A 13,342-nucleotide genomic window follows, 5' to 3' on the forward strand; every position below is an offset into this window, starting at 1 on the left:
TGTGTGCCCGTGCTATGTCAATACGCACTTAGAACGTCCTGGTTTGGAAGAAACGACCCTCCATCTAATGGCAAATATGTTATAACATTAACAAAGGACATACAAATGTAGATGAAAACTTCAAAGCCAGTTACCGAGAATCTGCCCGGCGATTTTCCGGTCATCGTCATATTGCAAGGAACGGGGGGGGGGTATTTCTCAAAGCCATTCTAATGCTGAAGATGCTATAAGATGAGAAAAAAAGACTTGTTCATAAAATTTGTATGGGAAAACATGAAAGCAAGTTACCGAGGATCTGCCCGGCTATCTCCCTGCCGTCCTCCCCCGCCACCGCCGCCCGGGCCTCAGCCTCGTCCGTGTACTGCACGAACGCGTACCCCTGGTGGGAGAAGTAGACCGGTTTATAATTAAAATCAAAGACAAGTCCGCTGATGGCCTTGAGGCTGAATTGGCAGACACATGTACAAATATGGACAAGCTATAATGACATATCAATTCGCGAGTCGAAACCAGAATGCTAGTCAGCATGGCGATTTCCGTTATGCTCAAGTCAACATAGTGAATGAATGAATTTTATTATTGTGTCTTGCGACATTGTCGCCCAGCCCATTGGGCTTATAAGACACCAGTACAGAAGTCACATTAACATCAATCCAAATCAATTCAAAGGTCATACTGGAGACATCAAATAAAGAACTTAATACAACGTTTAAGTGGTACATAACATAATTGGTACATAAAAGTCAACTCAAAAGTGCATAAGTCAACACAAGAGTACATAAAGTCAACTAAATTTAAACATATGAACGTGTCAGGGAAAGAAAAAAACAAAGAAACGAAACCAACTTATTGTAACTATCGTAACATAGTCCTCTCACCTTGTGTATAGAGAACCCCCGTATCCGACCGTACCGAGAGAACAGGCTCTCCACTTCCGCCTTGGACACCTTCACCGTGTTCAGGTTACCCACAAACACCCGCGACTGCATGTCCCGGATGTCCGTACTGTTCGTCACGTTGCTGATGCCGCCCGTCATGGTAGAATCCGGATTTTTTTTCGGAATTAATTCCGGATTGGAAGTTCCGGAGACAAAACTATTGCTCCTGAAATCTTGTCACCGCGTAAATTCTGGACGACTTGGGTATCCGGATGGATTCCGGAAAGCAAGGGAAATTCCGGAGAGAGGGATTCCGGAAAGACAAAGTGAATTCCAGCGATGCCGTATTCGGTCCTTTTCAGAATGTTTTCTTCTGAATCAGTTGACTTGGCCTCCTCAACATCCAGCGTAAGCAGTTTAGATCTTTGTGGTTTACACGTGCTAGTAACAATACGTCAATGTAGGTTAGACATCCAGGTAATGAGATACACAAGAAAACAGTTACTCAAGCAGCTGGATAGATTTGGGAAGCTAACAATAGTCTCCCTTAGTATCCCAATTCACTGCAACGCCACAAACCCTTGCCAAACTGTAATAAAAATGCGTACGGGATCCTTGAAAGCTGCGTGCATAATACTACCCTATTTCTTATCTACTTGCTACTAGGATCTCCTAAAATCGTCCTGTACGTTTCCGGGTGTCTCAATTCACTGTAACGCCACAAATCCTTGCCGAACTCTAATAAAAATGCGTACAGAATCCTTGTAAGCTGCATGCATAATACTACCTCTGCGCTTATCTGCTTGCTACTTGAAATCGTCCTCTACGTTTTTGCCTTGGTAAAACAAATCCTTGTCGAACTGTAATAAAAATGCGTAGGTGATCCTAGAAAGATGCGTGCATAATACTACCTCAGTTCCTATCTACTTGCTACTTGAAATCGTCCTCTACGTTTTCGCCTCGGGGTGCACCGCAGATTTGTAAGTCCGTGTCACAGTGTGTGTCGTAAGTCCAGACAGGGGCTTTGCATATTCTCACAGACGAGTACTCCTGTTGTGAATGGGGGCCTGCATGCCCTTTTTCGTAAGGCGTAATCAGGCCTTTTAGTCTTCGTAATCCGTAGGCAGCCTCCCAAAAATCAACGTAATTCGTAATTATAGTACATTAGCCGCAAAGTGTAAAGTCGTAATCAGCTCTGAGAATTTAAAGTAAGTCGTAATCGGCGGCGAAAGTTTTGCGTAATTCGTAGTTACTACCCCCCCCCCATGCAGGTCCTCGTAAAGGGATGAGCTAGTAGGCGCCTAAACGTTTGTTCAAGACCGTTGACGGATAGCCTCGTAACCAGACCGCCGTAAGCTCAGTGCTATCCCTTCGGCACCGAGAGCGTTTGGGGCCGCCAACCAGGCCTCAATTACCGCGCTTCGGGGGGGTTTAGGTTTCTTCGCTCACAACGTCGGTTTTAAGTAGGCGGCAACAGAAGACTGAGCGTAATACAGGAAGTCAGCGGATACAGGGAAACCAGCTGGAGATAGGTCCGTGGTATAGCTCGCCTGTGCTTGGTAAAGGCCGAAAAATTACCGCCAAGCCGACCAAAGGTTTGGTAACCAGGCTAGTGGAGGGATGAGCTAACAGGCGCCCGAACGTTTGTTCAAGACCGAGGACGAACGCCAGGAAGTACGCTGAGCTGCAGACACCCCAAGGCGGTCGGACGGTCCTTCAATCTTCTGGGAAGAGCTGAACTTCCTTGTGACGTCCCTGTGACGTCCTTGTGACGTCACACTTTCAACTTCTAGGCTTGATGACCTGTGAACAAAAATAAGTGGAGCTGTAATATACTGTATCACTTATATGAAATATGGCTGTAGTTTACATAAATTACTGCTATCTGCAACATGTAATCATTTCAGCATTAAAAGATTGACTGATAAAGTTAACACGGTTACTCAGAATATCTTCACACTTCCACTAATGATATAAATCATTGCGTATACATTAAATTAAGGAGCAAGGCACGTTAAAAATACAAGTACTCTAAAGAGGTGAGAATTTACATGTATACTAGTAAGTACGCTACAAAACAGTAATTTGTTAGCTGATCGGTTCACTCATGTCACTGCTGGGGCGAGTATTACATGGATCACAGTAATACCGGAACGATTTGCCGCCATTATTATAAGCTTATCGTAGATCTGCTGACTTATTTCTATTGGTATTATATGTAAGTCCTTTCGCGGTTTCGTTAACGAGAGTTACAGCCTGAATAAATGATTAGGAAAGCTTTTCTCTCTCCAGAGTAGCGTACATTAGAAGATAATTTTCTCCTAGATCTATAACAAGCGCTGTATTTCTGAGCAACGATTTCCATTTTGTTACGTTTCTTGTAGTTTTACAAGCGTAAGCAAAATAAATAAGTCATGACACAACTATGAAATGGGTCTATAAAAGATTCCTGGTGGTATATTACATCTACTCTTTAGACAGAGGTTTGGGCTTCGGATTATTTTGACGTATTTTAGGCGTTTTTATCGTTTTTTCTTGTTTGTACCGGTATCTTTATTACCCTAGCCCAAAATAAATGGTAGCAGTCTGGCAAATGGATACTGCTTGGCCAACTGTCTTACAGTCAGCGAAAGATCTGCTTGGAGATTACTGTACAGTATACTATCTCATACTCTGTGAATGGGCATTAAACAACAAAGAAGGCGTCAACACGGCAATATGAACAGCTAGCCTTGCCATACGTTACCCTCCACTCTATCATAGTCCTGAATAGACTAGAGTAAAAATGGCTTCCTCTGATGATGTTTAGATGCTAAATGTCCGCTTCACACATTTATATGTCTGGAATATGAGTTATGAAAGATGTCTCGTTTGACATTATAGTATCTGCTATCATGTAGCAACAAAACAAGCAACGACACAGCAATATTAATGACTAGCCTTACACATATATCACTCTATTGTATCGTACTCCTGAATAGACCAGAGTGATCACTGTTTCTCTCTGACAATGATTAGATGTGGAATGTGTCTCCTTCACACACATTCATATGTCTGGACCATGGGTCTATGAAGAGTGTTTCGCACTCACTACTTTCTATCTTCGGGCGTTTTTGTGTCTTTTGACAGCATGAAAAAGCACCGTTATGATATGTACTTATCCACGCCATTCTTTATCAGCTTTGATATGACAAAAAGAACAATATTCTCACATATTATCCACTAGACTAACTTACCCATTAATAATCCAGGGTCATACAGTTGATATATATGTGGGTTTTCCACAAAACATGAGATTTGGAATACGCACATGAACGTATTGTTCTTTTTGCATAATTCTCTAGAATGAAGTTAATGGAACTCGTAGCGAATACGTTTTTACATTTGTGTCCAATTATAGCTGTAAAGTATGTAAACTGCAGCCAAATTCAGGCTGATTTAGACGGCAATGTAGCACTTGTTCCTCAGTTATCTGCATTTGGCCCATGTAGGGCGTGAATATGCAATAAAGTTCATTGCCATTGTCACTGTCAATAAAGTTCCTGCCTGTGCGATGTGGCGTCAACATTGCACCAACATCAAACCTGAACTTTTGGTGAATCCCCAGAGGAGATAGTTTGATATCTCCTGTCCTCTCGCTCCCAGTGTAGCTTGATGAGTGAACCATATTACAAACTGGGGCGCGGCTTGTGGTAGAGTTGAATATATCCTCCGCCACGGGACTGCAAAACCCTGAAATTTTGTTGCCCTTTGACGGTGGTAAACATGTCAAAATGGGCAAATACTCGGAAATTTCTGTCGACTACGAGACTGTCGGGAATCCAGCAAACTTGAGGCATAATTGCTCGTATTTGATGGCAAGTGTTGATAGTCTAAGGTGTTTCATCGCACACGAATACACAGTGGTAGCTGTACACCCATGATGGTACAAGCTCTTTTCTACAATTGTTGTAGGTTGTGTTGGTTGTGTTACCTTGTTTTGTCGCCTCAATTCTTGCTTAACAGGGTTTATAATTAAAAAATTTGAAAATGTAGGAATCTTGTGTTTTTTTCGCCCTATCTTATTAGTTTCGGAGTATGCGGGGGATGTCATCCATGAAACTTACTTGCTGTGGCCTTATGAGTGTTTTCCGCCAGGACCGCGCGTTACAAGCGAGAATCTGCAGGGCGTGTTCCCGGCGACATCACGACGTGTACGCTCATCAGCGCTTAATGAGAAATTTATTTAGGGTTATATGTCAGTTCCGCTTTATTAGGAAGGATAACTTCGTGGGGCAACGTTTGTAGATGTACCCCTCCCACTGGGAAAGGGAGCATCATACCCGGTAATGGATTACTGTTGTTAGAGGGAACCGCCTACCCCCCAGCTGCCGCCGCGCCGCGTGCCTGAGAAGGTAGTGTGTTATGCAGAAAGGCGGTTATACCGGCTATACTGGTACAGATAGGATAGAACAATGGGGGTCTGTGAAGGATTCGAACCCAGCACCTTCAGTTGCCCTGAAACATTCCCATGCACGGATCGTCCCCACACGCGGGTAACCAGGCGTGTATGCGCGGGCATGAGTCGATGAAAGTACCGAGCGGGAAGGCATTAGGGCCTGATTAGGAGCTCATCCGATCTGAATTTGCTCGGCGGTGCCTCGGAGGGTTTTAAGGCAAACAGCTACACGGCTCTCCGTCGGTGTAGAACAGGAGACTAACCCGTCTGATGGAGTTCTGATGTTGGACTGATCCTTTGAGCCGAGTTTTTAGATTGACGAGCCGGCATGGCATCGCGGTGGAATCGTTTAGGCGAAGCTTTTTTCCTCAGGTGTTTCAACTGACAAAAGAGTAGGTATATAAGCGTTATAGAAGTGGTAAAGCTGGCGGCCTCAGACTGAGGACGAAGCTTGGCGCTTTATCGTTATCTGCTAGTGCAATGTGGCTTCGCTATGGCGCGCGTAGTTAGCTATTAGTAAGCACACCTAATTTTAACGTGCAGAACTCTCGAACTAGAACTCTCGAACTTGAACTCTAGAATTGGAACTCGAAACTCTAGAACAAGAACTCTAGACTTAGAACTCTGGAACTTTAGAATTAGAAATCAGAGCCCTAGATCAAGAACTCTAGACTTAGAACTCAGAACTCTCGAACTACAACTCTAGAATTAGAATTTAGAACTCAGAACTCAAGACTTAGAACTCTTGAACTAGAACCCTAGAATTAGAACTCAGATCCCTATAACAAGAACTCTAGAATTAGAACACTAGACTTAGAACTCTGGAACTTTAAAATCAGAACCCAGAGCCCTCAGCCTAGAACAAGAACTCTAGAACAAGAACTCTAGAACTAGAACTCTAGACATAGAACTCTCGAACTCTAGACTTAGAACTCTCGAACTTTAGAATTAGAAGTCCTGCCACACCGTTGCAGTCACACGGATGTATGGTATAGACCTGTCCCCTGTGGGCTTGATGCCACATCGTGCATTCCGCTGTTATCCGGCGTCTTTATTAAGCAGTGTTCAACCGACTGTGGTCCCTTCCCGTTCCTCAATTACACGAACCATTGCCTGTCTCTATATTTCCACAGCTCATCCCTATAACTCACTCGGTGTCTCCGCTAAACTTTCCTCTCACTATCTCTATTTTTATCTCAACTATTAAAACGAAATTCAGTTAATGGTATGGAAGTTCATCTGAGTTGATTGTTTACATTGTGGAAAATTTAAGGTCCCAGAAATATTTACCGGTTAAGTTTCGTGGATATAATTTGATGAACGTTGTAGGATACAAAGCACTGTCTTCCTGTGTACCTATATGTTTAGATTAGAGATGAAGTTAGAAACATTTGATTAGGAAACGCGTTTTGGAAAACAACATGCATTCCACTTCCTGTCGTTCCAAAACCATATTTTGGAATGGAACCCGTGTTGGAATGCAACACACGGTCCTCCAGTATTCTCCATCAGAAGTGACGTGAGGAAAGGGGTGCGGCAAAATGTACTCTCTATCGGACCAACTCCTCCGGCATTTATCTCTCTATTTGGCCAATTTATACTCTTTTCAGCCGCCTCCCGAAGAGGCTAGGGTTGTGTGGCGCATTCGGCTCGGAGCCAAGAGGTCCCGGGTTTGAATCCTGCTATGCCACCAACCTTGTGCCATCCCGAAGCCTGGTAGAGACTAACACAACCCCACAAGTTTTGGAATGCAACACACGGTCCTCCAGAAGTCTCCATCAGACACACGATCTGCCGTCAGCACCTCCTTTTTTCCGCTCGATATCCGGACCAAGGGCGGGCGGAGCGCCGTCAGCAAGGTGAACCTGGCGGGGTGACGGGCGCATTCACAAGCAACCTGGCGTCATTACAGAGACTTAAAAAATTCTTTATGATTTTTGAAAACGAGAAATAGGAGACTGTGGAATGCTAGACTGAATAGGGTGAAGTGACACTATATTTTTAAGGCATGTAGCATAAGACCTTGTAGGTCTGTTGATGTAAAACAAACATACATACAGTTTAAAATTTGTTATGACTGAAGTTTATAGCAAGGTGAACCTCCCGGGGTGACGGGCGCCATCACAATCAACCTGGCTGCCGGGCTGAGACTGAATAGTTCTGTTACAACGCGGTCACATTTTACAGTGTCTCTAAATGTCTCTCTCCTTGGCTCCGATATAGACCCCTCTTCTTGTCGAAAAAATACCACACTCTAAGAAGATTTTATTGGTTTTGGATACAACAACAGTAATAATTATAGAATTTTAATCATTTAATTGGTATTCAGCACACGTCTAGTCGATCCCTCAATTTCAAGACAAGTTGCCTCTTCTATTAGCACGAGAGCTCATCTGTGTCGGTACATACATTCCATAATGAAGTTAGCACTTTCATTCAACACAGTATGTCGGCTGTGAGACTGAAACCCCGAGGTCTATTATGTTGAAAGAAAATACTAACTTCATTATATAAAGTTGCTTCTTCATTTCTGAAGTTCTCTTCCTTGAGACCATGCCCTCTGTGTCTTCATTCCAAGAGAGCCCGTGCTCTTGAACAGTCACCCCAGGGTCCATTCTCTCGTGCCGCGTTGCCTTTGAAGCCAGCTTGAGTGCACTAAGAGGTGAATTAAGTATCCCCCGTGTTGGCTAAGTGTTTAGCGTCAGCGTTGGCGCAAATTGACGTTCTCAGTAAGTCTACGCCCTCGCCTTGGCTGGAAAATATCCTGGTGGAAGTAATAGGAGTTAATGCAGGGGAGAGAGGCAAGCGTCTTTCCTGCTCTTTGGTTTCAGACCACTCTGCGTGTATCGAGCGAATCGACTTGAGTTACGTCTACTACAAACTGTTGCAGAAATAACCGGAGATTCAGCACCAGGGACAGACACCTTTTGAATTAACGTGCAATGGAAGTAAAAGTCCCTCCTTCGCGGCTTTGTAAAGACCATTGGAAGGCTTACTAGCCACATAAAAACCCGCTTTTGCACCAAAGAAACCATTTCCAGAGCAGCACCTGAGCAATAAACCCGGTCCTCGTGTAGATACAGCAGCACACACGGGAGACGTTTCAGCAAAGTTTGGGCATTCAGACCCTCTGAAGTCAAAAGGTGCCCTCGGCAAGACATCCCAACGCAAACATTATCCTCTGGCTAAATAGACTTAAAGTGTGATATTCTGCCGACAAGAAGAGGGGTCTGTATCGGAGCCGAGGAGAGAGACATTTAGAGACACTTAGAAACACAGGGATCGACTTGGAAAACCCAGGAGCTGCCACGATAGCCCAACAAATGTGAACTCAAGTTAGTGTTCAGGGGCTACCAAATTGTAAACGCGTGGTACGCTACATGTATCTCTGCGCCTCATATAAAAATGTTGTATGGAAGTTTTGGCACTTATGTATAATGTAGAATACCAGCAGTAATATATGTACAGTATTGTTGTGATAATCTTCGTCAGTTCGATTTTACAATAGAATTGAAAATTGATCTCGCTTCAATCTTTTTATCAAAGTTTACAACAGGTGAAAGGTCAGTAGAAGCGCGGGAAATCATCGCTGACCCTGATGACGTCAGAATCAAACGATATTCTCCCTCCCTTTGTGTGGTGTTGATTACATGACAGAGGTGAGCACAGAAAGGACAACACCACGTCCCACAGGACACACAGGGCACGGCAGGGCAGGGAAGATGAAATCTTATCGACCTGTTGTGGTGAAGGATTGATCTACTTTTTCTGACGGGGTTAAAGAATCTGTTCAGACGGTTCTGGCTTTTAGAGTTTGACCTCCAAATGTGAAGAGATGTAACGTTAGAGTTGTGGGTTTGTGGGGTAGCTAGGGTGGTGAGGTGGCGTGCGTGAGTTTGTATGTGTGTGTGTGTGTGTGTGTGCGTGTGTTTGTATTCATGTGTGTGTGTGCGTGTTGTGTGTGTGTGTGTGTCTGTATGTGCATGTGTGTGTTCACGTGTGCGTGTGTTTAACGATGCTCTAGTACAGTTCCATATACTACACACGTAACCAGAACCGTGCCTTGGAAAATCTACGTTCTTGGATACACAGAAACTATCCAGCACCGTGCCTGATTCTAACCCTGACCCATTCAGGCATAGAACTAGACAGGCACGGTTCTGGATATAATAGAGACAATCCAGAACCCTGCCTGATCCTAACCCTGACCCATGCAGGCACAGAACTATATACAGGCACGGTTCTGGATACAATATACCACATGTAGGCACAGAACTAGATAGGCACAGCTATGGATACAACACGCTGCAAGTGATTTATTCATTGTTACGCGGCCCTTCAGAGGTATCATATTTCCTTCAGAGGTGTCGTATTTCCTGCACGGCTCGGGATGAAGCCGTCTGTCATCCCTCCCTGCTGCGGGGTGACGGCTTGTTTGGTTAGCAGGACGGCTCGTGAGTTATGGCGGAGGGATCCCCCGTAACACTCGTTAGGAGCTCCGCCGGGAAGAAAGCAAATCAGCCACCGTGTTGGTGCACGTAACAGCTGCTGTATCCAGAACCATGCTCAAGACACTGTAATAGATAGTCCACGCGTTTCCAGAACCGTATAAAAAGCACGGTTCTGAATACGCGTGGAGTATCCAGAGCCGTGTATGAGCACAATATCGGATAGTTCACGCGTATCCAAAACCGTGTTTTATCAAGAACCCTGCTCAGGCACGGTTCTGGATAATCCACGCGTATCCAGAAGTTACCAGAACCGTGCTTTATCAAAGGCCATGTTCAGACACGGTTCCGCATAGTCCACGCGTATTCAAGAACAGTGTTTTGGATTACACGGAGACTATCCAGAACTGTACCTTAAGTTCTTACGCTAACCCATTGCCCTGTATTTGGTAACATTACAGCATGTATACGTATACACAGTCACCGCCGCTTGTTGCCAAACCGTTAACATAACAGATGTTGAGAAGACACCGATATAATCATCCCCCGACACGGCTCGTGATTTATACGTATATTTATTCTGACGGAAAATAGTTACTGGAAGGGCCCTTGGCTGGTGTTTAGGGTGCCACCCAGAAAACATAGGACTCATCTTGGGGCTTGTTTCTGCAGTTTTGAATGCCCAAAGTATGAAATGCTGATGACTCAAATGTGCCAATGTTAAACAGTATGTGTCAATATCACAAAGATTGCCTTATTCAGGATAGTTCCACTTTTGCTGCTCTGAAATCGCATTGGATGTCTTTAACATAACAGATGTTAAGAAGACACCGATATAATCACCCCCCGACACGGCTCGTGATTTATACGGGCTTCCCTGGATGTAATTTCACGTGTGGGCTGCGGAGTGAAGCCTGGTGTTACTAAAGTTGTGTTATTTAGATCAGCGCCACCGGGGAGGAATTAAGGACATTTCTCAATTCAACAAGCAGAGTGAAATGGTTTTGCTTGTCTGTCTGTGTGTGTGTATTTGCTTATGTCTCTCTCTTTCTTTCTGTGTGTGTGTGTGAGTGTGTGTGTGCATGTGTGTTTGTGTGTGTGTGTGTGTGTGTGTGTGTGTGTGTGTGTGTGAGTGTGTGTGTGTGTGTGTGTGTGTGTGTGTGTGTGTGTGTATGCTTGCTATGTCTTTTCTGTGTGTGTGCCTGTCTGTGCATGTCTCTGTGCACGCCTATCCGTGTGTGTGTGTGTGTGTGTGTGTGTGTGCCTGTTTATCGCTTTATTGGTTGATTATTGGATCTTTGATTGATGTTTGATTCATGAAGTTTGATTCATAGGTAAAAGACAATCGCTGTTATCGGGTCTGATTTGGGCGAAACTTCCTGTAAAAAATATTTCCTAAATTTGTTTTGAGCTCTCCAAGCCTCAACTGACAAGTTCACGTACATCAAGCCAACCGGCGGTAGGTGTGAGTTATCGGAGAACGTGGAAGAGGTCGACCTTGACGGTGTAGTACAAGTTCAAGGTCAAACGTTAACGGCTGCTGGCATGTCGAGATAACAGACCAGCCGGCCGAGGTCGGTCTTTATGTGAACACAAGGTCCAGACAAATCCGGGTCGAACTGGTCCTTCTGATACAAAGAGGTTAAGGGGCTACATAAGAGAGGGGGTTATGTTATCTCTCTCACTATTATGGCCATTAAGGCATACAATAACGCGATTTCATGGCGGCAAAGCACAAATGTTCAGAGTGAAGAAATCTGTCTGATATTGACATTTACTGTCATCATTTCATACTAGAAGCGTTTGAAATAGGCTCAACAAAGGCTACGTGAGTAGTCTCAATTATTTTGGTATACCACCAAAGAGCTAGAACCAGCCTACGATACGAAACAAGCAACCATTTCCGCTAGCGACATCGCATTTCTGCCTCGCAGATATCAGTATGCTATGGGATAGGATTGATTCGACTTTCTTCATTACAACATTTGTAACACAACTGTGGAGGGAGGACAAAACAGGTGCATTGACACCTTTACAAGTTGTCGTCCCATCCCAAAATGAGCAGAAATTGACTTTAAAAATCCAGTTTGTCTGCCCTGAAATCGCTATGGGCGCCTTTGATGCCAACAGAAGAAGAAGTTTCTAAATTGATCTGGAATACTAGTTAACGACTTGGCGAGACGTATGATGGAAAAATGACCCACTGTCAAAAATATCCGATAACGGATCGTTCGCACCTTGCACCCTTCTGGCCCTTAAAATGGGAAACACTGAAATTCGACAGATCGCTCAAACAATTCCATACATAAGGAATGTATTTCCTTATCTGTTGTGTTGTCTGTGAAATCATACTTACAGTACTTACTGGTACAACGCTCCCCCACTGAATATCACTAGCTGCATTTCTCCATATGCAAAAACCGATACATCACAGGGGAGATTTACATAGACCTTTGACACCGTTTTGGTTTAACAAAAACCAGCAAACGCTTTTGAATACCTCAATTTTACTGCTTACCTAACACAGATGTCAACTCTGACGCCGTGTCAGACCCGTCTTTAGCGTTATCGCTCCTTTCAGATCTGTTCAAGCGGGACAAAATTGGATACAAATCCTCTCAACTCCTGTCGATATCCATCATAAAACCGCTCCGTCCGAATAATGAATTGAACGCCTGAACAGTGAGGCAGGCTAGTCTCCGTAGCAGGCTTATAGAACTGGGGGTTTGGTGGTCTTCGGCTGTTTTCTGATTAGCGCAGTTCTAAACGGCGGTAATTCAACCAGGCCGGCTATGTTGTCTATATGTAATCAGAAAATAGCACATAAAAGCTCCCAAAGACCCTGAACGACCCCCCCCCCCCTCACACACACACACACAGATTTCGGCATGCTATGGAGGCTAGCAGCAGGCATGGATTTGCCCCTACTGATTCTGTTGGGTCTACACTCGCTCCAACTGGACTCAAATTTGGTTTGTATAACCCTTGATTTTATAATTGGAATATGATGCATGATGCTAATGTTTGAGGTGTTAAAATTACTTTTTAGGAATAGGTGCACCAACCTTTAAAAAAATTGGGTGCTTAAGAATTTTTTTGGTGCACCATATAAGATAAAATAAGTAGAATGTCAGCAAAAACTAATTATGTTTCATTTCTAAAGAAAAGTATTTTAACAATGATTCTATTATTTTTCTGACACTCACTAGTAGACGTTAAGAATATGCTGTATACTACTATACATTTAACATCTTTACATAATATTTGTACCCGCACTCTCGCCAACAGAAGAAGAGAGGCACGCCTGACCACAATGTTTAAAATAACTCACGGTCACATGCGCATACCCTCTGAACAATATCTTATTCCTGCACAGCGACGCACCAGAGGTAGCCACGCCTTTAAATATAATATTATTCCTGCAACAAAAGACTGTTTCAAATTCTCATTTTTCCCACGCTCGATACGAGAGTGGAACAGTTTACCTGCCCAGGCCATACAGGCACAATCTGTGGAGGCCTTTTGGGCCTCCCTACCGTGAGGTCCACGCACCTCCCCCCCCTCAGCGATACCCCTCA

The 13,342-nt window shown here is 44.1% G+C and overlaps 1 protein-coding gene across 1 annotated transcript in view; it reads right to left on the bottom strand.

Moving 5' to 3' along the window:
• LOC109481406 (RNA-binding protein Raly-like) overlaps positions 1-1,326 on the bottom strand; it is a 14,721-nt gene extending 13,395 nt beyond the window's left edge. The window contains exons 1-2 of the mRNA XM_019783962.1: positions 879-1,326; positions 289-379 (exon numbers count right to left, since the gene is read on the bottom strand). Coding sequence (XP_019639521.1) covers positions 289-379; positions 879-1,037 — 250 coding nt within the window. The 5' untranslated portion in view covers positions 1,038-1,326. The remainder of the gene's footprint in view (positions 1-288; positions 380-878) is intronic.
• Positions 1,327-13,342: the final 12,016 nt, after the last annotated feature.

The sequence above is a fragment of the Branchiostoma belcheri genome, unplaced genomic scaffold (assembly GCF_001625305.1).
Source record: "Branchiostoma belcheri isolate BF01 breed outbred unplaced genomic scaffold, Haploidv18h27 scaffold55, whole genome shotgun sequence".
Classification (NCBI taxonomy): Eukaryota; Metazoa; Chordata; class Leptocardii; order Amphioxiformes; family Branchiostomatidae; genus Branchiostoma; species Branchiostoma belcheri.